This window comes from Lagenorhynchus albirostris, chromosome 6 (assembly GCF_949774975.1).
Source record: "Lagenorhynchus albirostris chromosome 6, mLagAlb1.1, whole genome shotgun sequence".
Taxonomy (NCBI): Eukaryota; Metazoa; Chordata; class Mammalia; order Artiodactyla; family Delphinidae; genus Lagenorhynchus; species Lagenorhynchus albirostris.
This window is the reverse complement of record NC_083100.1, coordinates 274,923-299,676: the sequence shown is the minus strand read 5'-3', so window position 1 is coordinate 299,676 and position 24,754 is coordinate 274,923. Positions and strand designations below refer to the sequence as shown.

Sequence of the window (24,754 nt, the reverse complement as noted above, 5' to 3'; positions counted from 1 at the left end):
TTGGGGGGTGGGGCGGGGTGAAACTCCCTTTCTTTTCCAACCTGGCTATCTCTTCTGGTACTTCCTTTTCAAACTGCCGGTGGAAAGTTAGAAAGCGAGGATGGCAACACTGGAGCTTTGACTGATCAAACCTTCATCATTAGACAGCAAGAGAAATTGAAATCAGGCTTCTAGTTACAATCTTTGATGGAAGTAAAGAATAGAGCTTCAGAATCCAGTCTGGGCTCCGGCAGACCCTGCTGCTGCTGACTCTCGGGGACGCGTGGCTCATTCATTCATCTGTGCCACGTGCCACACGATCGTCCAGGGAGAGGGGCCCAGCAGCCAGCGGACGGGAGACAGACACTCGTCCCGGAGAGGGGAGCCGGCTGGACACAAGGATAAGTAGAAGGGGCGGAACCTCCCAGACACGAGGTGATGAGCCAGAAAGGGACTTGGGGGCTGTGGGGACCTTGTGCAATCTTACTAAGCGGGGCAAGTTTGGACCCTGGTGGGCGGGGAGCAGAGCCCGCGCTGGGGACCGGAGCCGGCGGCTGCTCGGGAGGGTGGACCAGGCGGACAAGCTGCAGACACAAGGCGGGCTGGCCTTGCTGGGCAGGAACAGGCAGCCAGTGTGGCTGGGGAGGGCTGGCTGGGAGAACCGTGTCAGCCCCTGGAAGGGCTCTGGCCTTGACTCTGGGCAGAGCCTGGAGGTCTGAGCAGAAGGGCTGAGGCCTCTGGCTGCAGGAAGCAGCTGGTGGCAGAGGAGGGTGGCCCCCGCGGCCGCCAGGGAGGCGGCAGGAAGGGCAGGAAGCCACGACCAGGCGGCAATCCTGCCCTCGGAGCACCCGAGAGAGACGGAAACACGCCCCCTCGAGACCTGAACACGAGGCTTATCTGGGACACCCCAAATGTCCTCGTGGGGATCCCTCGTGGGGATCAAAAGATCACGCAGACACAGAGTACAACTTGGACACAAAAAGTAGGGAAGCTCTAGATGAGGATGACCTTGAAAATGCACGCGGAGAGAGGGAAGGCGGACGCTGAAGGCCACTCGGCGCACGACCCGATTTGTAGGAAATGCCAGAAGGGCAGGTCCACAGAGAAAGCAGAGCAGCGTTCTGCGCAGCAACACGGGTGGCAGGCTCCCCAGGGACGCGGGGAGGGAACGCGGATCCGAGGATCCTGAGGCCACCAGAGCCCTCCCTGCCGTCCAGGTACAGGCTGGGCCGTCCAACACTGAGCCTGTGAAAGGTGGCTGGTCCGCTGAAACACGCTCTAAGTGTAAGACACACGCTGAATTTCAAAAACTCAGTCCAAAAAAAGGAACTTCACGTAAATCAGCAATAATAATGTTTTATATAATATTGAGTTAAATAATTTACTAAAGTTAACTTCACTTGTTTCTCTTTACCTTTTTAATACGTTTAGTAGAATATTTAAAATTAGGTAGGAACTCGGGCCACATTCCTGTTGAGAGCACTGGAAAGGCCAGTTTTCAACACTCACGGAATGCTGTCCTGTGAGTTCCCCCTGAGGGTGTTCCTAGAAGACAGACTTCACCAAAAGGCGATGAGAGATGATGGCAGAGGAGTTGCAGTAAGTCCTGAACATGTTCCACGGGACAGCAGACGTGAGCGCTGGGCATGGGTGGTGGGTGCCCCAGCCGCGCACAGAAACCACAGGCGGAGCGGGAGCCCGGGGAGCAGGGCAGGTCTGCTGGTCCCTCACAGAGGGTCCGTGGCCCCCAGGCTGCCCAACCAGGAACAGGCCATGTGGGAAAGATTTACGTTAAAAACAAAACCCAGGAGGCACACTATAAAGCACTAAGACAGAACTAACACCAAACACACCTGAAGTCACATGTTAAAAGAAAAAGCTCTTCAGAATGAATCACAAAGCAAGATCCTCAACACTTGCTGTAAATAAGAGATGCACCTAAAATAATGTGGAAAAGCATCAGAAGGTGGGGCAAAGGCAAGCAGCAGGAAATCAGGCGTCATGACCCTAAAATCAGGTAAAGTGAAGTTCAAGCCAAGATGCATTCAAGCAGACAGGGAACAGCCTCTCAGAATGCTAAGGGCGCAGGTCACCGCGGAGATTATCTGTGAATACGCACGCACCAAACGTGGCAGCAATGTTTATAAAGCAGAAATTACTGAAGACGCTCAGATGTTGACAGAAAGAAACCAAAGGAAATCTCCATTCATGTCTATGTTCAAGTGAATAATATTCAAATAACGAAATAGAAAGCCTATACAATATAATTAATGAGGTGGTTCTGACATACACCGAACTTTGTAGCTTAAAACTAAAGAATACTCCTTCAAGTTCCTCTGAAAGACTCATGAAAACTTACCTTATAAGGGGTCAGAGAAAACCTGTAAGTTTCAAAAACTAAAAAGAGTTCCCACCATACTGTCTGATCACAATGCGAGACTAGAAATTAAAATAGTACAGATATTCCTTAAAAACATGCCACGAAAAGAGATGCCAGACACAAAAACGTACACATTCCATGACTCCACTTGTAAGAACGTTTAGATCAGGCCCGCAGATCTATGGGAGGGGAGTCAGAAGGCACAAAAGAGCCTGAGGGTGCTGGCTGAAGGGTCTGCACCCGTCAAACCTCATCCAGGGGACACCTAAGCTGTCTCACTCATGTAAATGCTACCTCAGTAGAAACATTAGGAGCTGAAACTTCCACGAAACAAACAAGCATCAAAAGAAAGCAAAGGGCTTCTCTGGTGGTGCAGTGGTTGAGAGTCCGCCTGCCGATGCAGGGGACACGGGTTCGTGCCCCGGTCTGGGAAGATCCCACATGCCGCGGAGCGGCTGGGCCCACGAGCCATGGCCGCTGAGCCTGCACGTCCGGAGCCTGTTCTCCGCGACAGGAGAGGCCACAGCAGTGAGAGGCCCGTGTATCGCAAAAAAAAAAAAAAGAAAAAAAGAAAGCAGAGACGCCCGCCTTTCCCTGGCCTGCCGGCTGTGCGACAGCAGCACGGGGCGGCCTCGCCTCCTGGGTCTCGGGTCCCTGCAGGGGGACTGCTGCCCCGCAAGGACGGGCTCTCCATTGCAGGTATTCTGGTATTTTAAGAGAAACCAGAAATGTTGACTTTGGGGGTAAAATATCGCGATTTCTAAACATGTTCAAATTAAAACAAGACCAGGCTGTGGGGAGTCCCAGCCCCTCGTCCCCAGTGGTCCCGGTCCATGAGCTGTCACAGCCTTGTCCTCACGACACAGGGCTTGTGGAGGGCCCGGCGCTCCCCTGGCCCCAGGGTCAGGGCCCGTGCGTGCCCCCCTCGCGGCCTCTCGTCCCTTCTCTCTTCCAGCCCGAGTGAGAGGCTGGTGACACCAGCGACCCCCCTGCAACCTGAACCAATGGCTTCCAGAGTGTCAAGGGACATTGCAGCTGCCCTCAGCTGGGTTTCTAAGTGAGGAAGTAGGTTTTTGCACTGTCTGAGATGCACAGGGAGCTGTTCTGTACACAGGGACGCTGCCTGTGTACGGACAGGCCCACTGCCCTGATGTCAACACGAAACCAGCAGCCTGAACAGTGCAGGAGGAACAGCCACAGGACCTGCTGGGAGAGGCCTGTAAGGACGCGGTTGTAGCGGTCCACGAGCAGGAGAGCACAGCCGGTCCAGCGGGAGAACGGGGCTGCAGAGCCTGCGAAGTCTACCTGCAGGGATGCTCCGTGGCCCCCAGCCCCCAGGGGCCCAGGGACTCGCCGCAACACCGGCACCTGGAAGGTGGCGGGAGGCAGAGCAAAGACGGATTAAAGATGGACCTGGGGAGTCTCCACTGCACCCTCGTTTGCTAGGAGGCAAGAGAAGATGTTTTTATAAGAAACTCCAGCAAGATGAAGGAACTGCCTCAGGGACCCGGAGACGAGACAGGAGGAGCACAGGTGGAAAAGGGCTCCACGGAGGGTCCTCTGAAGGGACAAGAGCCCAGCTGCTCTCAAATGGGTAGGACGGGGCATGGGGGCGGCTGGCTGACATACGCAGAGGCCAGCTGGTCCCGGGAGAGTTGGGCTGGTGGGCCTGAGGCGGGCCTGGACCACGCGGTTTACACCTGCAGGGTCGTGGGACAAGATGGCAGGGCTGGCCGGCGGCCCACCTAAACTGGTCCCGCCTGCCCTCCTCGCTCCGGGGTAGCGGCCCCGGGCTGGGTCTGAGTGAAGGCTACCACCCACCAGGCTCAGGCAGGGGAGGAGCTGGGTGTGCAAACTACAGCCAGGTGAGGCGAAAGGTGGGGCTGACCAGTCCCGGGGATGGGGACCAGGGAGGTGGCCACGGGGACTGAGGGTGGAAGTCAGACACCTGGAGGAGAGTCGCCAAAAATGGCAAGTGAGGCTTAAGATGCAACGTAGGTTAGGGAGTGAATGAGGACAGAAGGTGGGGGAGGCGAGGGGAGAAGTCCAGGTGCGGCCGGCGTCCTGGGGGGTTGGCACTATCAGGGCGGCGGTGTGGGCCACACGAGCCAAGGTGGACACTGCCACCAGCACAGGTCAGAAGCACCAAAGAGGCACTCAGCCGGGCACAGGCCCCTGGACAGAGGGTGGCAGGGTGTTTCGGGAAGAGCAGGAGGGGTGGGGTGAGAGCTTAGGGCCTCGCTCCCCGCCTCCAGGAGATTCAGCCCCACATGTGCTCATCAGCAGACTCGGCAGGGCCGGATGGTGCACACGAGGCCACGTGGAGCCTTCCCGAGCCGAGGTTCCTTGAGTCCTCGGGAAACAGAACCCCTCGCCTAGGTGTCGGCTGTCACTGAGCATGGAGCTCACATGTGATGAACACTGTCATCACACTAAGAAAGTGGAAGGGGCAGCAGTGTGTTTATAAGGCTGTATATTTAAAAAGACTAGAAAATTCTAAGATGACTCTTCTTTTAAAAGCCAGAAGAAACACTGTGAATAGAAATGGAGCGCTTGCTTGGAAAGGAAGGAGCACGCTGTTAAATAAATGTCAGGGGACTCCTGGTGCGGCCCGAGCGCATGGTTACAACCCAGAAGGTCTGACACCTGGCCCTGCGCCGAGAAACACTTCAGATCCAGTCCTCCTGGCTTGCTGTCACTTGCTCTTAATCGTAATGAATTTCAGTGTGGACAAGGACAGCAGTCAACGTTGGGTGTGGGCAGGTCCCCGAAGGCTGGCTGCCCCGCCCTGCCCCCACCCCAAGCTGCCACCGCTGGGGAGCCACTGTCAGCTCCTTGTTTGCACTGAAGTGTTGCAGGGCAGAAAGACCAACAGGATTCTTCTAAAATCCAAATGTCAAGTGACATGAGCCTATACATATGCCAGAATCCATCCAACTATATCCTTAAGATTTGTGTATTTAGCTCTATATAAGTTATACTTTGTTAGAGAAACAAAAATAAAATGAATTTAAAAGTCAAACAAATGAGAAGTATAATAAATAGGAAATCTAGTCTACTTGCCCCTTTCAACCTCTTCAAATAAACCAGACAGGCTTTTCTATGCATTTCTTTTCCTGATTTCATTTTTCTTTTATTAAGATCTCAACCAAAATGCAAAAACAAAAATTTAAATTTTCTCCAAGAAATTTAAATTTTCATTTTTTTTTGGCTCAAGACAGTGAAAGCAGGCTTACCCGTCCCTAAGTTTTCTACCCTCCGGACACCGTCAAGGTTCTTCAAGGTTGTTTTCTGCCAATACACGGGAAATGTTTGCACCTGGCTGTTAGCAGCTCGGCAGGAAGTGACTGCCAAACCTGAAGGATGCATTCTGGGAACTGTAGTTCCACGATAAAAGGGGATTCCTCAGGAGAAAGTGGAAGACAAGGACAGACCAGAGATGACCAAATCTTAGAGCTGAGAGGGGCTTTGGAGGTCAAGGTGAATTTATGAAAGTCAGACAGGCCAGAGGGGCGAACCGCGTGGAGCAGAGTGAAGACTGGGGCCTACACCCTCTGCTGCTCCCACTGACGGCCAGAGGGGACTGCCCCGTTCAACAGGGAAAGCACGTGGGCCAAGCACGCAGCAAAGGCTCTTTCTGGAACACGCACTGTGGAAACTCCTGCCGCGTCCCCTTCTGTGTCTCCTGGCAAATGTGTCAGCAGACAGGCCCAGGACCCCCAGGGCAGGAAATGAGCACACCCGTCCATTGGGACCTAGGGACGGACGTCTTCCTGGTGCCACCCACGCCCACATCGCTTTGTGTTGATGCCAGCGTTCCCGCCAGGGCACAGAGAAAATGACGCCAACTGCACACACACAGGGTGCAGAGCCCAGGTGGCCCAGCCGGCGCTGGCTGTCCCAGGCAGAGAGGGCATACACGCGGCACACATGGTCCGGCTGGTTCCCACTGAACGGGCACCCCAGGGGAAGCTGTTCTTTTAAAATGATGGCAAGGCACTCACCTCATCACCCAGGAAATGGAAAGGCACCCACGCACACGGGGGAAAAGGAAATGACAGAAAATTGAGCATATTTTCTATAAAATACAAAAGACATAAAAAGAGGCCAAATTATTATTTGCGGATAAATGTTATGGTTGGTTATCTAGTTAATCCAAAAGTCTCAACTGAGAAACTATTCGAATTAATAAGTGAATTTGTTAAGGTGGCAGTTACTAAAATGGGCAGCTTTCCCGCAAATTAAACTCAACAGGGGAGGGGCCATCTTCCACTCTGACACGTAGAGCTTAGAAGTCATAACTCCTGTCTTTACAAGAAAAACACCGAAAGAACTGAAAATTAATGACTGTCCTTGGACCCATCAGAGAAGTGCGGCCACAGATGTCTCCCCCAAACCTGCAGAAATGTGCTCACCTGGAGCAGAAGCTGGCAGGAACCCTGGACCAGATGCCGGGCTGAGTGCGCAAGACGGAGACAGTAAGCATCTGCGGGGCCACAGTCCTGCAGGCCCCGCACTTTCATGGGGTTCATTTCCAGAAACCCACCAAGTTCTCATCACAAAAAGCCAAGAAAAAAATCACCTGGGTCCCTGGCAGGGGTAGGGTAAGGGAACCATGTTGAAATAAGCCCAGAGCATTCTCCAAAACAAAGTCCTGTTCTGCAGTGAAAAGACTCCACCAGAGCTTGATCTCACCTGGGGGAAGGGCTCTTCCCCACTTGGCCCCTCTGGCCTTCTGGTCTTACCCCAGGGAGGGGAAAGAAGGGGAAGAAACACTTGTGAAGGTCACAGCCCAGGAATACAGGCCACTAAAAGGCTGAAATTTAATCCTAAGATTATAAAATGCTTCCCTTCCCCCACACCACTCCTCAGGGCTCCAGCGTAACAGGATTACAGGGGAAAATGCCCCAAGGTACCGACTCTACTACGAAAACAGTCTTCAGAGAAACCCAAAGACAACAGGGGAGACAAAAAATAAGGACTTGGAGGAATCTGAAGCCTTGGCACGTACAGCTGCAGCTGCAGGAGAGATGAGATGCGGCCCAATCGCTAGTCAGGTTACGGCGACACTTCAAGCTGAGAGCCCATCTACGTCAGTTTCCACTGTGATACATACACCATATCCACCTTTCCAAAAAATTACATGGCATGCTAAAAAGCAAGCAAAAAAAAAAAACCCACAGTCTTAAGAGACAGAGCCTGACTCAGATATGGAAGAAATTCTGTAATTATCAGATTAATATACTAAGGATGCTAATGGAAAAAGTGGACACCATGCAAGAAGAGATGAGTAACATCGGAGGAGAAAGGAAATGCAGACAAAGAATCAAAAACACTGATGGACAAGGCTGAGGAAAGAGTCAGGGAGTCTGAAGATATGTCCATGGAAACTTCCCCAACTGAAATGCAAAAAGAAAAAAGAACAAGAACAGAATATCAGGGAAATGTGCAACAATAAAAAAGTGATACATATGCATGATTGGAATAGAGAAAAAGAAAGGAGATAAAGAAATGTGTGAAGTAAAAAGAGCTGAGAATTTTTAAAAATTAATGACAGACACCAAACCACAGATCCAGGAAGCTCAGACAATAACAAGCAAAATAAATACCAAAAAATCTACATCTAGGCATATCATATTCAGACTGTAGAGAACCAAAGACAGAGAATCTTAAAAGAGGCCAGAGAGGAAAAAACCTCATCTACAGAGTTAAAACAATAAGAATTAAAGTGGACTTCTTGTTAGAAGACCTGCAAGCAGGAAAAGTGTAGAGTCCTACATCCAGTGAAAGTATCCTTCAAAAGTAAAGAGGAAATAAAGACTTTTTCAAACAAAAACTGAGAGAATTCACTGCCAGCAGACATGCCCTGCATGAAATATTAAAAGTTCTTCAGGGACAAGGAAAATGATATAGATCAGAAAACTCATATCTATATAAAGAAAAGAGCATTGGAGAAGGAATAAATGAAGGTAAAAATAAAATGCTTTTTCTTATTCTTAATTGACACAATAGACAAAGGTTTGTTCAAATTTTTAGTAGTAACAGGGTGATTATAGCATAAGTATAAGTGAAATGAATGACAGCAATTTCATAAGGGACAGTCTGTTAAAGGCACCTGCACTACCCATGAAGCAGTGTAGTGTTATTTGAAAGTGGATACAGATTAGTTGTAAATGTATATTGCAGGGCTTCCCTGGTGGCGCAGTGGTTGGGAATCGCCTGCCGATGCAGGGGATGCGGGTTCGTGCCCCGGTCCGGGAGGATCCCGCATGCCGTGGAGCGGCTGGGCCCGTGGGCCATGGCCGCTGGACCTGCACGTCCGGAGCCTGTGCTCCGCAACCGGAGAGGCCACAGCAGTGAGAGGCCTGCGTACCGCAAGAAAAAAAAAATGTATATTGCAAACTTTCGGACAACCACTAAAAAACTTTTTTAAAAGAGGTGTTAATTGATATGCTAAGAAAGGAGAGAAAATGAAATCCAATGAAACGCTCAATTAAAAACAGAGAAGGTTGAAAAGGAGAGGAAGAAAACAAAAGAGGCAAATGGAAAGCAGTCACAAACATGACAGACATCAATCCAGCTGAAGCAATGACCAGTTTATATTTGAGTGGCCTAAGACCACCCATCAAAAGATGGAGACCATTAGAGCAGATTGAAAAAAAAAAAGACCCACTATATGTTGTCTATAAGAGACCCACCTTAAATATAAAGACAGATTAAAAGTAAAGGGATGGGCCTTCCCTGGTGGCGCAGTGGTTGAGAGTCCGCCTGCCGAGGAGGGGACACGGGTTCGTGCCCCGGTCCAGGAATATCCCACATACCACAGAGCGGCTGGGCCCGTGAGCCATGGCCGCTGAGCCTGTGCATCCGGAGCCTGTGCTCTGCAATGGGAGAGGCCACAACAGTGAGAGGCCCGTGTACCGTAAAAAAAAAAAAAAAAAAAAAAAAAAAGTAAAGGGATGTAGAAAGATATATCATGCTGACAAGAATCAAAAGACAGCTGGAATAGCTGGAAAGCAGACATTAGGACTAGAAAAATTACCAGGGGTGAAGAGCAGCAATAGTATATAATAACCAAGAGGCCAAGTCTCCAAGAAGATTAATAATCCTCAATGCTTATGTACCTAACAACAGAGCATCAAAATACGTGAGACAAAGCCTGACAGAACTGCAAGGAGAAATACACAAACCTACCATCACAGCTGGAGACTTCAACACACTACAAGGAATGGACAGATCCAGCCGGCAGAAAATCAGCAAGGACACTGACGAACTCATCAATCAACTGAATATAACTGATCTCTATGAACCACTATGGTGGCTAATTTTAAGTGTCAACTTGACTGGGCTAAGAGGATGCCCAACTAGCTGGTAAAACATTTCAGGGGGTGTCTGTGAAGGTCTTTCCAGAAGAGATTAGCATCTGAATTGGTGTACTCAGTAAAGCTGATGGCCCTCCCCATGTGCATGGGCCTTGAGTGCCTCAACAGAATCAAAAGGCCGCAGAGGGGCGAACCTGCTCTCTCTGTTTGAGCTGGGGCACCATCTCCTGTCCTGGGGCCTTCAGATGGACCAGGACTTCCCTACCCCCTCCCAGGCCTTTGAACAGGAACTGAATTACTCCACCAGCTTTCCTAGTTCTCGAGCTTGCCATACATAATGGTGGGAGCCAATTCCTGTAATGAATTTCTGTGTACACACACACACACACACACACACACACACACACACACTACTGGTTCTATTTCTCTAAAGATCCCTGACTAACCACTAGTTCCATCAACAACAGCAGGACACACATTTTGCTCCAGCTCAAGCTCACAAGAAACATTCACCATGACAGGCCACGTTCTGGGCCGCAGAACATATCTTAACACATTTAACAGAACAGAAATCATACAAAATACGTTCTCAGACCACTGGAATTAAATCAGTAACAGCAAGATACCTGAAACAGTCCAAAATACTTGGAGATTAAACAAGACACTTCTAAGAACCAAGTGGGTCAAGAAGGAAGCCTCAAGAGAAATAAAAACACTTAAACTAAATGGAAATGAAAATACAACTTATCAAAATTTGTGGGATGCAGAAAAAGCAATACTTAGAGGGAAATGTATATTAGAAAAGTAGTACCTGAAATTAATAATCTAAGTTTTCACATTAGGAAAGTAGAGAAAGAAAAGCAATTAAATTGAAAGCAAGCAGAAGAAAAGGAAAAAAAAATTGGAGCAGAAACTAATGAAATTGAAAACAGGAAAAAAAAGAAAATCAACAAAATCCAAGATTGGTTTTTCAAAAAGATCAATAAAACTGATAAAACTCTAGCCTGGTTAACTAAGGAAAAAAGGAGAGAAGACAAAAATTACCAATATTATAAATAAAAGAGGAACATCACTACTATCCCATGGACATTAAAAGGTTAAAAAGGCATATTATGAACACTTTACGCCTACAAATTTGATAATTTAGGTGAAATGGATCAATTCCTTGAGAGACACATACTAGCAAAATTTATACCAGGAGAAAGAGATAAATCTGAATAGGCCTGTATCTATTAGAGAAACTGAATCAATAATTAATAACCTTCTAAAACAGAAAGTACCAGGCCTAGATGGGTTTCTAGAATATTGGTGAATTCTACCAAACATCTAAGGAAAAAATTTTACCTATTCTTTACAATCTCTTCTGGAAGGCAGAAGCAGAGGGAATACCTCCTAAGTCATTCAATTGAGGCCAGCATCACCCGAATACCAAAACCAGGCAGAGACATTACAAGAAAGGAAAACTACAAATATCTCTCATCAACATAGATGCAAAACTCCTTAACACGAGCAAATGGCATCTAACAACGTAAAAAAAAAAAAATTATACACCATGACCATGTGGGTTTATTCCAGTATACAAGGCTGGTTCAGCACTCTAAAATCAGTTAATACACTCCGTCACATCAACAGGCTAAAGAAGAAAACTCAAATGATCATCTCAATGGATGCAGAAAAAGTGACAAAATCACTTTTCATGATAAAACTCTCAATAAACTAGGAATCAAGGGGAACTTCCTCGACTTGATAAAGAACATCTATTTAAAAAACCCTACAGACGGGAATTCTCTGGCAGTCCAGTGGTTAGGCCTCCGTGCTTTCACTGCTGAGGGGAGGGTGCAGGTTCAATCCCTGGTCAGAGAACTAAGATCATGCAAGCTGCATGGCGTGGCCAAAAACCCCCCCAAAACCAAAAAAATGCTATAGTTAATGCCATACTCATGGTGAGAAACTCAAAGCTTCCCTACGAAGATCAGAAACAAGGCGAGGATGCCCCCTCCCCACTCATACAATGAACTGGAAGTCCCAGTTGATGCTACAAGAGAAGAAAAGGAAATAAAAGGTACACAGAGTGAAACAGAAAAATAAAACTGTCTTTGTTCTCAGATGACATGACCGTCTATGTAGAAAATCCTAAAGGATCCACAAAAAAGTTACTGGAGTTAATCAGCAATTATAGCAAGGTTGCAGGATATAATGCTAACGTACTAAAGTCAATTGTTTCCCTATATACTAGCAATAAACAACTGGAATTTGAAATTTAAAAAAATAACATTTATAATTGCGCCAAAAAAAGAAGGAAATATTTAAGTACAAATCTAACAGAATATGTAAAGATTTATGAAGAAAACTACAAAACTGATGAAAGAAATAAAAGAAGATCTAAATAAATGGATGGATATTCTATGTTCCTAGATTGGAAGATTCAATATTGTTAAGATGGTCAATTCTGCCCAACTTGATCTACTGATTCAACACAATCCCAATCAAAATCTCATCAATCATTTTGTGGATACTGACAAACTGATTCTAAAGTTCATATGGAGAGGCAGAAGACCCTGAATAGCCAGCACAATATTGATGGAAAAGAACAAAGTTGGAGAACTAACAGTACCCTATTTCAAGACCTATTATAGAGCTACAATCATCAATAAAATGTGGTACTGGTGAAAGAACAGATACATCAATCAGTGGAACAAAACAGAGTTCAGAACTAGACCACCACAAACAGAGGCAACTGAGTTTTTACAGAGGAGCAAAGGCAATACAACGGAGAAGGAACAGTCTATTCAACAAACGGTGCTGAAACTGGATGACTAGACTGAAAAAAAGCATCTAGACAAAGACCTTACACCTTTTACAAAAATTAACTCAAGATGGATCACAGGCCTCAATGTAAAACGTTAAAGTGCAAAACTTCTTAAAGAGACACAGGAGAAAATCTACGTGACCTTATTTGGCAATGAGTTTTTAGATACAACACCAAAAGCCCAATCGATGTAAGAAAAAAACTGATAAGGGCTTTATTAAACTTAAAAAATTCTGTTTTGCAAGATGCTGTTAAGAGAATAAAATAAAAAGAGAATAAAAAGACAAGCTACAGACTGGGAGGCTATATTAGCCACCCCCTACCAACCCCTCCAACGCCCCCCACCCTGCCTAAAAGCTTCCTGCCTCCTTCCCTGCCTCCTTCTTTGGACCCTAGTTTTAGAAAAATTCATGTTCCTAACCCATGTTTGTTTTTTTTCCCTACCATTTCTATCTCATACATTTTCATATATTTAACTTTATTACATAAAGAAGTAAAACAAAAAAGGACTTGTATTCAAAATACACAAAGAACTCTTAAAACAATAATAAAACAACCTAATTTAAAAATAGGAAAAAAAGGGCTTCCCTGGTGGCGCAGTGGTTGAGAGTCCGCCTGACGATGCAGGGGACACGGGTTCGTGCCCCGGTCCGGGAGGATCCCACGTGCCGCGGAGCGGCTGGGCCCGTGAGCCGTGGCCGCTGAGCCTGCGCGTCCGGAGCCTGTGCTCCGCAACGGGAGAGGCCACAACAGTGAGAGGCCCACGTACCGCAAAAAAAAAAATAAATAAATAAAATAAAATAAAAATAAAAACTGCTTAGCAAGGAGCTCACTACCTCATAACATAATTCAGTAATATTTATTTAAAAAAAAAAATAGGAAAAAAAAATAGGAGAACCATCTTTGAAAAGATGAACAAATTCAACAAACCTCTAGCTAGATGGACAAAGAAAAAAAAGAGAGAAGACTCAAATTACTAAAAATAGAAATGAAAGTAGGGATATTACTACTAATTCTACAGAAACAAAAAGGACTATGAAAGGACTATGGACAATTGCATGCCAACAAACTGGATAACCTAGATGAAATGGACAAATTCCTAGAAACACAAAACCTACTAAGACTAAATCACAAACAAAGAGAAAAGCTGAATACACCTACAACTAGTAAGGAGATTGAATCAGTAATCAGAAACCTCCTGACAAAGATGAGCCCTGGACCTGATGGCTTCACTGGTGAATTCTACCGAACATTTTAAGAAGAACTAACAACAATCCTTCTCAGACGTTTCCAAAAAAATTGAAGAGGAGGACACATTTCTAACTCATTGTATTGAGGCCTGAATAACCCTGATACCAATGCCAGACAAAGATACTCCAAGGAAAGAAAACTACAAGCCAATATCCCTTCTGAACACTGATGCAAAAATCCTCAACAAAATACTAGCAAACTGAAGTTAGCATCATATTAAAGAATTACATACCGTGACTATGTGGGATTTATTCCTGGAATGCAAGGATAGTTCAACATACAAATATCGATCAGTGTAATATGCCACACCAACAAAATGAAGGGAAAAGAACACGTGATCATCTCGATGCAGAAAAAGCATTTGACAAAATTCAACACCCTTCCATGACAAAAACACTCAAGAAAATAGGGATAGAAGAAAACTATCTCAACACTATACAAGCCATATATGAAAAGCCCATAGCAAACATAATACTCGATGATGAAAGACTGAAGCTTTTCCTCGAAGATCAGGAACAAGGCGAGGCTGCCCACCTCACCTCTCCTATTCAACATAGTACTCAAAGTTCTAGCCAGAGCAATTAGGCAAGAAAAAGAAATAAAAGGAATCCAAATTAGAAAGGAAGAAGTAAAATTATCTGAGATGACATGACCTCATATGTAGAAAATCCTAAACACTGCACAAAAAAGCTATTAGATTATAGGTCATATAACTCAATATCAAAAAACAAACAGCCCAATCCAAAAATGGGCAGAATACCTAAAAAGACATTTCTCCAAAGAAGACATACAAATGGCCAACAGGCACATGAAAAGGTGCTCAACACTGCTAATTATTAGAGAAATGCAAATCAAAACCACGATGAGGTATCACCTCACACTGGTCAGAATGGCCATCATCAAAAAGTCTGTGAATAATAAATGCTGGAGACTGTGGGGAGAAAAGGGAACCCTCCTGCACTGTTGGTGGGAATAGGTATTGGTGTAGCCACTATGGAAAACAATATGGAGGTTCCTTAAAAAACTAAAAATAGAGCGACCATAGGATCCAGCAATCCCACTCCCTGGCATATATCTGGAAAAGATGAAAACTCTAATTCAAAAGGATACATGCACCCCAAGGTTCACAGCAGCCCTATTTACAATAGCCAAGACATGGAAACAACCCAAGTACCTATCAGCAGTCAATCAGTTTAAAAAGAAATGTGGTATATATGTACACAATGGAATATTACTTGTCCATAAAAAAGAATGAAATACTGCCATTTGCAGCAACATGGATGAACCTAGAAAATAACATAATAAGTGAAGTCAGACAAAGACAAATATTATGTGATATTACTTACATGTGGAATCTAAGAAATAATAGAAATGAATCTATATACAAAATAGAAACAGGGCTTCCCTGGTGGCGCAGTGGTTGAGAGTCCGCCTGCCGATGCGGGGGACGTGGGTTCATGCCCCGGTCTGGGAAGATCCCACATGCCGCGGAGCAGCTGGGTCCGTGAGCCATGGCCGCTGAGCCTGCGCGTCCGTAGCCTGTGCTCCACAACGGAAGAGGCCACAACAGTGAGAGGCCCGTGTACCAAAAAAAAAAAAAAAAGAAAAGAAACAGACTCACAGACATAGAAAGCAAACTTCTGGTTATCAAAGGGGAAAGGGAGGGGAGGAGGGATAAATTAGGACTATGGGATTAACAGATATATGCTACTACATATAAAATAAATAAGCAACAAGGATTTATTGTATAGCACAGGGAACTATATTCAATATCCTGTAACAACCTATAATGGAAAATAATCTGAAAAAACAAGACTGAATCACTTTGCTCTGCACCTGAAACTAACACAATATTGTAAATCAGCTATACTTCAATTAAAAACAAAACAAAACATCAATAAACCCACGGTGATTCATGGTGAGGCAGCTAAAGTAATCTGGTAATCCTTTAAGGAAAAAAAAAAAGCTGTTGGATCTAATAAATGAATTCATCAAATTAGCAAGATACCAAAGCCAACACACAAACATCAGTTGCATTTCTATACACAAAACATGAACAATCTGAAAAGGAGACTACAGAAACAATCCCATTTATAATAGCATCAAAAAGAATAAAATACTTTGAAATTAACTTAACCACAGAGGTGAAAGACTTGTACAATGAAAACTACAAAACACTTCAGAAAGCAATTAAAGAAAACATAAATTAATGGACACACATCCCATACTCATGGACTGGAAGGCTTCATATTGTTAAACTGTCAATATTAACCAAAGCAATCTACAAATTCAGTGCTACCTCTCTCAAAATACCAATGTTTTTTGCAGAAATAAAAAAAAACATCCTAAAATTCATACGGAATCTCAAAGGATTGAGAATAGCCAAAACGATCCTGAAAAGGAACAAAACTGGAGAACTCACATTTCCTGATTTCAAAACTTACTATAGTAATTCAAAACAGTGTGATATTGGCACGAAGACGTATATAAACCAGCGGAACAGAACAGAGAATCCAGAAATAAACCCCCACATGTATGGTCAAATGATTTTTGACAAGAGTGCTAAGACCATTCAGTGGAGAAAGGACAGTGTTTTCAACAATCGGTCCTGGGAAAGCTGGACATCCACGTGCCAAAGAACGAAGGTGGGCTCTAACTGGTTAGGTATACGGCTATCTAACACCATATGTAAAAGCTAACTCAAAATGGATGAAAGACCTAAACGTAAGACCTAAAGTAATAAAACTCTTAGAAGAAAACGTAGGATGAAAGTTTCACGACACTGGACTTGACAATGATTTCTGGAATATGACAACAAAGGTACAGGTAACAAAAGAAAAAATAGACAAACTGGACTTTAAGAAAATTGTTATAATTTGTATATCAAAAGGCAATATCCACATGGTAAAAAGGCAACCTACAGAATGGGAGAAAATATTTGCAAATCATATTTCTGATATGAGATCAATATCTAGACTATATACAGAACTCCTAAAACTAAACAACAAAACCCCCCCCAAATAACCTGACTGAAAAATGGGCAAAGGACTTGAACAGACATTTCTCCAAAGAAGACATACGACTGGCCAATATACACATGAAAAGATGCTCAGTGTGACTGACCGTTAGGGAGATGCAAACGAAAACCACGGTGAGACGAGACTGCCCCACACCCGTGAGGATGGCTGTTATCAAAAACACAGAAAACACGTGTTGGTAACGATGCCGAGAAACTGGAACTCTTGTGCACTGTCAGCAGGAATGTAATGTGGTGTATTCATTACGGAAAATAGTACGGAAGTTCCTCAAAAAATTAAACACAGAACTATCATATGAACCGGCAATCCCACTTCTGGGTATACACCCGAAAGAACAGAAAGTCAGGTCTTGAAAAGTTACTTGTACACCCACATTCATAGCAGCATGATTCCTAACAGCCAGTGGGTGGAAGCAACCCAATGTCCGTCGATGGATGAGTGGATAAACAAATTGTGGTCCATCCATACAATGGAAGAAAATTCTGTAGTATGCTACAACATGGATGTACGTTGTGGGCACTAGGCTAACTGAAACAGCTAATCACAGACGGACAAATACTATATGATTTCACTTACATGCGTCAAAATCATGGAGACAGAAAGTAGAATGGTGGCTGCCAATGGCTAGGCGCGGGGAGAGGGAGAGTTATTGTTTAATTGGTATAGAGTTTCAGATTTACATGAGTTATGGGCATGGATGGTGGTGATGGCTGCTCAACAACGTGAATGTATTTAATGCCACTGAACTGTACACTGACAAACTGTTAAGAAGATACATTTTTTGTTATTTGTATTTTAACTCAATATAAGAAAAGGAACAACAACAAAAAAGAAATGAACTACCAAACCATAAAACGACAGAGGAACCTTAAATATATACTAAGTGAAAGAAGCCAACCTGAAAAGGCTGCATGCTCTAGTTCACAGCATCCATACATCCCAATCAGGCGACATCCTAGAAAAGGCAAAACTACAGAAACAGTCTAAAGATCAGTGGCTGCCAAGGACTGGGAGGAAAGGCGCGAACAGTGGACAGAGAGGTTTTTAGGGCAGTGAAACTGCTCTGTGATATTGTAATGAGGATACATGTGCTCATGTACCTGTCAAAACCCAAGTATAAGGCGTCCTGCGGGCTGACCTGCCCGAGTGTTTCCAGGGGCGCACAGACCCTGGCCAGGACTCAGACGCGTGCAGTGGTCGCCTTCCTCCCCAGGCCTTCAGTGGGGCAAGGCTGGTGCTCCTGTGTTTGTGCTTGTTTGAAAGATTCCTCTTTTTGTCCCTTCCCCAACCATGTTTTTCTTGCCCAAAAATGATTCATCTTCAATGGTTTGAAATCACAAAATTTCTACCCACTCAATCTTTTACTTCATTCTACTGAGTTGGTCTTAAATAAAATCCTCTTGAGATTTGTATCTTTGAAAGATACTCTGTTTTGTTAACAATAGTTTGTCAGTGGAAAAAAAATCCAAGTATAAGACAGGAACCTAAATGTAAACTGTGGACTTAGTTAATAACAACGTATCTACATGGGTTCATAACTTGTAATGAATGAACCACACTAACACAAGTGGAAATGCAAGATGTTAGTAGCAAGGGAAACTGTGGGGGAATTTCCTGTACTATCTGCTGACTACTCTCAAACTTTCCTTAAAAAACCCTCTATTAGGGCTTCCCTGGTGGCGCAGTGGTTGAGAGTCCACCTGCCGATGCAGGGGACACGGGTTCGTGCCCCGGTCCGGGAAGATCCCGCATGCCACGGAGCGGCTGGGCCCGTGAGCCATGGCCGCTGAGCCTGCGCGTCCGGAGCCTGTGCTCTGCAACGGGAGAGGCCACAACAGTGAGAGGCCCGCATACCGCAAAAAAAAAAAAAAAAAAAACCCCTGTATTAATCAGAAAATAATCAATGGAAGGTAGGGAGTAGGTAAAAATATAGATGAAACAAGAGTATCAGAATACTGATAAATGTTGAAGCTAGGGGGTAGGTACAAGGGGGTTATTATACTTTTCTGTTTAATTTGTACATGTTCAAGATTTCCACAATAAAAAGCTTTTAAAACTCCAGATTAGCTCAAGAACTGTCTGTATAATGAATAAAAGAGCAGGAAGAAAACAGATATTTTTGAAGCAAGTATTAAATTAAAACTGAGGGCACGGCTGAATCACACTTGATAGTGGACATCCTTGTCACATCAGGGACATTCACAGGTCAGTGGGCAAGGCGGGAATGGCACGGTCAGGGAAGGACAGAGAGGGGATGAACGCGGAAAGATGTTCATCCTCACTGGTTCACAGAAAGGCCAGCAACGCGGGCTGGTGTGGCATGACGCCTGGACTCAGCACGGGCTCAGGGACAGAGTACCCCATCCTGTGGGAATGCCACTCAGCACCAGCTTTCTGGAGGGCAAACTTCCCAGAGCCCGGAACCTGCAGGTCCACTGGCCGGGCTTCTCTGCTTCAGGGATTCTGTCCAAAAAAATGGGACTGGCTGAAGGTCACGGACTGAATAAACATGTGTACAGTCCTTTCAACACACCCTATAAAATCATCAGAAGGTTCCTTCACCGATGAATGAAGTCGTAAGCACACTGGGAACGGTCAAGGGAGCAGATGCCAAGGAGAGCTGCAGGCGGGGACCGTGGCTCCGAGCGGGGCCCTGCATGGCCTCTCTCCCTCCCACCCCTCCCACTGCCCCTGGCCCAGCTCCTCCTGCAGCCTCTCCCTCCACCCCAGGGAGCCCAGGAGCAGAGGGGCAGCACCCACCCCCGCCCCCTCCTCAGGGCCCAGTGCGCTCCTGTCTGTCCTCACGGCTCTCCCTGTCCACCTGGGCCCCAGCGACACCTGCTCCCTCGTCCGCATCTGACACACACAACTTTCCCGTGGAGCCGTGTCCCCTTCTGGCTACTGCCCACTGTCCCCACAGCTCGACCTCTTAAAGTGCCTGGTCCCCAGCCACCCTCACCGGCCCCGCCCTTCACTGGCTCTACACCCAGCTCCATTCCCACCACTCCAAGGAGACTGTGGTCACCAGTGACCCCATGCGGCCGAGTCAGCCATCCTTTCTCCATTCTGATCAGAGCTGCGGCAGCCCAGCAAAGCACCCCCTTTCTACAATACCTTTTCCTCCCCCTCTGCAGGCACACACATGCAACCTCAAGAGGCTGGGTGCTGGCTCTCTGGCATCAGAACCTATGAGGCATCTCAAACTCGATTCCTCTCAAAGTTTCTCTGTCATATGAGTTCCCCCCAAATCATTAACTATTTATCCAAAAGAGGGAAAAATTGGTAACGATAAATCATGGTGAATAAAGTAACCAATACCACGTGTACGTGCATCTACTGGGGAGATGAGGATTTGGAGCTCAGATCAGAGACGACCCGCAGGGGGGAGGGATGGGGGGAGGGACGGGGCTGGGAAGGGGCACAGGAGCCCCTCAACTCAAGCCTTTACAGGAAGACAGGATGAAGGCTGACAGACACCCATCAGAATAGAAAAAGAAACAACGAGAAAGCCTAACAAATTAAAAAATAAAATAGTCAGGCCCAAGTTTCAATTTATCTATAATCCCAGTTGTAAACGGATTAAATTACTTTATATAAGGCTCTCAGATTGAGCTAAAATATAGCTACAAAATAAAGGGATATAAAAAGGTTGAAAATAAGGAGACAAAGAAGTAAAACTTTAAATGGGACAAAATAGGCCTTTCTGTTTGGTAACATGGAGGCATACTCACGTATCTAATAACATGGTCTGTAAATACAGTTAAACTGAACAGACATTCAAGAAGCAATAGCACCTCAGGAATCACAGTGACAGACCTACCTCACCTCTTAAAAATCAACAGATCAGGGACTTCCCTGGTGGTCCAGTGGTTAAGAATCTGCCTTACAATGCAGGGGACGTGGGTTCAATCCCTGGTCAGGGAACTAAGATCCCACATGCTGATGGGCAACTAAGCCCGTGTGCTGCAACTACTGAGCCCAGGCCCTCTGGAGCCCACACTCCACAACTAGAGAGAACCCCTCGCACTGCAACGAAAGATCCCACGTGCTGCAACTAAGACCCAACGCAGCCAAAAATAAATAAATTAAAAAAAAAAATCAGCAGATCAGTGGATACAATAAGTTAGGAAACAGATCAGTTGACCAGTAAAATAAGCTAGATCCAGCTTCAGCCAGACAGAACAATGTAACCAATCGATGGACAGGACACCTTCTTCTCAAGCTGTAAGGAAACAGTCACAAACAAAGAGCATTCTGAGCCACAATGAAACCTCAGAAGATTCTATAAAGCAAGCATCTTTAAGTCACTGAACCTTAACAATAACACAAAAAATTAACTCCCTTCCCCCAATCCATCCACTTGAAAACCACAACACCCTCCTAAACAACTCAAGTTAAAGAGGGAATCAAGACTGAAATTACAAACTCTTTAGAAACTAAGGGCAAGGAGAGCGACAGGAGGCGGGTCTGTGGCGGGGAGCCAAAGGGACAGAAGGAGGGATCCAGCCTCAACTGCAGGTACCGGGAAACATAAACTGTCCCCAAAGACGTTATGCACTTCCCTCCAGGAGCCAGAACAGCTATAAAACTCAAGAAAGCAAAAAGAAGTCAGGAAGAAGGAAGCAGAAACAACAACGGAGACCTAATCAATGCAGGCTGTTTGGAAAGACCTGCAATAGTGACAAACTTTGGGGCGTCTGACCAAGAGGAGCAAAAAAAGGTACCAAGAATATCAGGTACGAGAAACTACAAAAACCACTTTAAAATAACAGGAGAATGTAGTGTGTAACTCTGACCAGTACATCAGGATGGCTTTGGGTTTTGCTTTTGTTTTTGGTTGTGCTGATGGTTGTTGACCTGGGGGTCTAGTAGGCCCTGAACAGCCTGTCACACACTGGAGCCTTTTCTCACCTGCAGTGGTAATTGCAACCTGGAAGACAAACGCTGATTCAGACTAAATGCACGATGTGGTAGGAAAATGGTTTCCACCTTTATACACATAACAGGCAAAAGATACTAACCTCAAAACTGATTCTGTAAGAAATAAAAGTTGGCATGCTGCAACTAAGAAGCCCACATGCCACAACCAAAGATACCATGTGCCGCAACTAAGACCCGATGCAGCCAAATAAATATATTTTTCATAAAACATTAAAAAAAGTCTAAGAATACACACTAATTTTTTTTTTTTTTTCTGCAGTACGCGGGCCTCTCACTGTTGTGGCCTCTCCCGCTGCGGAGCACAGGCTCCAGACGCGCAGGCTCAGCGGCCATGGCTCATGGGCCCAGCCGCTCTGCGGCATGTGGGATCCTCCCAGACCGGGGCACAAACCCTCATCCCCTCCATCGGCAGGCGGACTCCCAACCACCGCGCCACCAGGGAAGCCCTACACACTAAATTTTAATGGCAACCAGGAATAAAAGAGGGGAGGTGAGTGGGAAAGGGGAATTTTCACCACTTCTTAGCCAACGTATTTCTGCAGTGTTCTTATGAGAGAACATACTCTACTCGAATAGGTGTTTAAAAGTTTTAAAAAGTTATTATTAACGTTCAAAATGCTTAACGTCAGGATATTCATCACAACCCAACTGGAAAGAACCTCCTCATGATTTTAAGAGTCTCCTACGATCTTTCTAATGGCTCACCGCGTCTGTCTAAGCTTACGTTTCGACCCTAACTCGTTAGCAACTACTGTCTGCGTGAGGTCTGAGGCAGGAAGGGACCCCAGTGGGGTGGAGGACAAGCCGTCCGGGCCCCACCACCGTGGTTCTGGGTCTCCCACCCCTCCTTCCTCACCGGCTAAAGCTCCCAGCTATAGCCACCTCCCAGGCACCCCAGAGCCCAGCCGGTGAGGCGAGCTCGCCAGCCTGGCTCCCCTTCTCGGGAGGCACCGCACAGCGCAGGCCCCGCGCTCGCGAACCCCAGCCGCGCGGGCGCCAGGCCCGGGTACTGACCGCGGCCGGGGGCCAGCAGGCTGCTCAGGTGGGGGAGGCTCAGCCGCCGCAGCCGGTCCAGCTTCTCCCGCAGCTCGCGCACCTGGCTGTCCGAGCGGCTGACCCTCTGGCGCAGGGCCCTCAGCTCGCCGTTCTTCTTCTCCACCTGCTCCTGCAGGCAGCACACCTGGCTCTTGCTCTGGCGGGAGGAGAAGCAGTAGGAGTGCAGCGAGTCGATAAGCTTGCAGGCTCCTGATGCCGACAGGATGACCTCGTTGATGGACATGGGGCTGGCGTCGCTGTGCTCGCTCTGCACGGCCTCGGCCGCCGGCTTCGGGGTCACGTCAGTCGGAGGCGCCGAGGGGCCCTGCGCGGGCTTCTGCGGTGTGGCTGTGAGCGATGAGCTCGCCGTGGGGGGCGCGCGTGGCGGGCTCTGCGCCGGCCCCTTATCGGGCCCCGGGCTGCTCCCGCTGCAGCCGGGCTCGGCGTCTCTCTTCGGCCTCTTGCGGTCCACGGGCTCCCGGGGGACGGCCGGCCTCTCGCGGGCATGCTTGGAGGAGAAACTGTAGGAATGAAGCGAGCCAATGAACTTGCAGGCCCCCGACCCCGGGGGGGTAAAGTCATCCACGGAAATGCCGCTCCTGTCCACCAGGCCCCCGTCCGGGGAGGTGGCGTTCTCGTCGCCGGCATCCACAGCACAAGTGTTGGCTTCTCCCTGGCCGCCGGACGCGGTGGCGGAGGCCGGACCGTCATCTCCGTGTCCTTCCGGAGGCTGTCGGGCCCGCTGCAGACCGGCGGCCTCCCGGGTAGCCCTGGCTGCGGGTCTGCCCTGTGATGCGCCCCGCTTCAGCTTGCGGGACTCGGGCTTGGCCATTAGGCTTTCACTCGAGCACGACGACGACGACCCTGCAGCTGCCTTCCCGTCGGCAATGTCACTTGCATGTGCCCTCAGACCCCCCGAGGCCTTCCTGGTGTCCTTTCTCCGGGGGCGGCCATGGCCTCCGGCCCCCCTTTTCTTCTCAGCCAGGTGGAAGATGGACGGCACGGCCGTGGGCTTGAGCAGGCGGTGCTGGTCCTCCAGTCTCTTGGAGAAGCTATCTTTGGTGAAATGTTCACTACAGAGGAAAGAATACTTAGTGGGCGTCCAGTTATCCCTCTGAACAGCCTTCAACCACTGGATCAGACGTTTTGAGTCCTTCAGGGGGAATCTGCAGGACAAATGACAAATTAGAAAAAAATAATTAAATGCCTCCCCCTACTACTATCAACTATAAAAGCAGAACAAGTGTATTTGCAAACACCCCAAACTGTGTTGACTTTACCCATTTAAAAACTTAACAAAGATCTAAGAAATACCTTCTACTTGCAACTTATTACTTAAACAGAAAGATGAAAGACGGCACTGCCTGCCCTTAAGAAGCTTACAGTCCATAGGATGGATAAAGAGTGAAGGTGGATACCTCCTCCCAGGCTGTGGTAAATGCCCTGCAGGGATACAGAATCCTTGGAGAGACAGCACCAGTTGGACAGCGGGAAAGGCTGCAGGAAACCCTGGAAATAGTTCCTAGAAGCTCATAGCTGGCCAACCCTCCTGGTGTGCCTGGGATGCAAGACTTGGGGTGCCCAAAGGAAGATGGTTGCCCCTCCCCATTTAGAAGTCAGGCCAAGCGTCAGACAGCAGAGATGGGAGCAAGAGGCCAGGAGAGCGTCCCAGACACACACACCCCCGCCCCCGTGCCCCAGCTGCGGCTCAAGGAGCTGAGGATGCGAAACTAGCTTGCAGAGCAGGCGAGACTCAACAGCCGTGGCTCTGCGGCTCCCTTTGAAAAGCAACCAGTCCCTGGCAAACACTGAAAAAGACACTTAATGATCATTTTTTTCTCATTCAGTCAAGATGTCTACTTAGAAAACTCTGGTGAAACTACACATACGAGGGTGGGAGTAGAGCGGCCATTCCAGAGGGCTGTTCTGCTGCACCTGAGGTCACCTAACCCACCTGACGCTGCTGGGGACCAGGACCATGGGGACACCAACTCCTCAT

General features: G+C 47.0%; 1 protein-coding gene across 2 annotated transcripts in view; it reads right to left on the bottom strand.

Moving 5' to 3' along the window:
* Positions 1-24,754, bottom strand: part of THAP4 (THAP domain containing 4) — a 41,266-nt gene that overhangs the window by 15,024 nt on the left and 1,488 nt on the right. For both annotated transcript variants that reach the window (XM_060151587.1, XM_060151586.1), the window contains exon 2: positions 22,735-23,921. In XM_060151587.1, the coding sequence (XP_060007570.1) occupies positions 22,735-23,921 (1,187 nt within the window). The remainder of the gene's footprint in view (positions 1-22,734; positions 23,922-24,754) is intronic.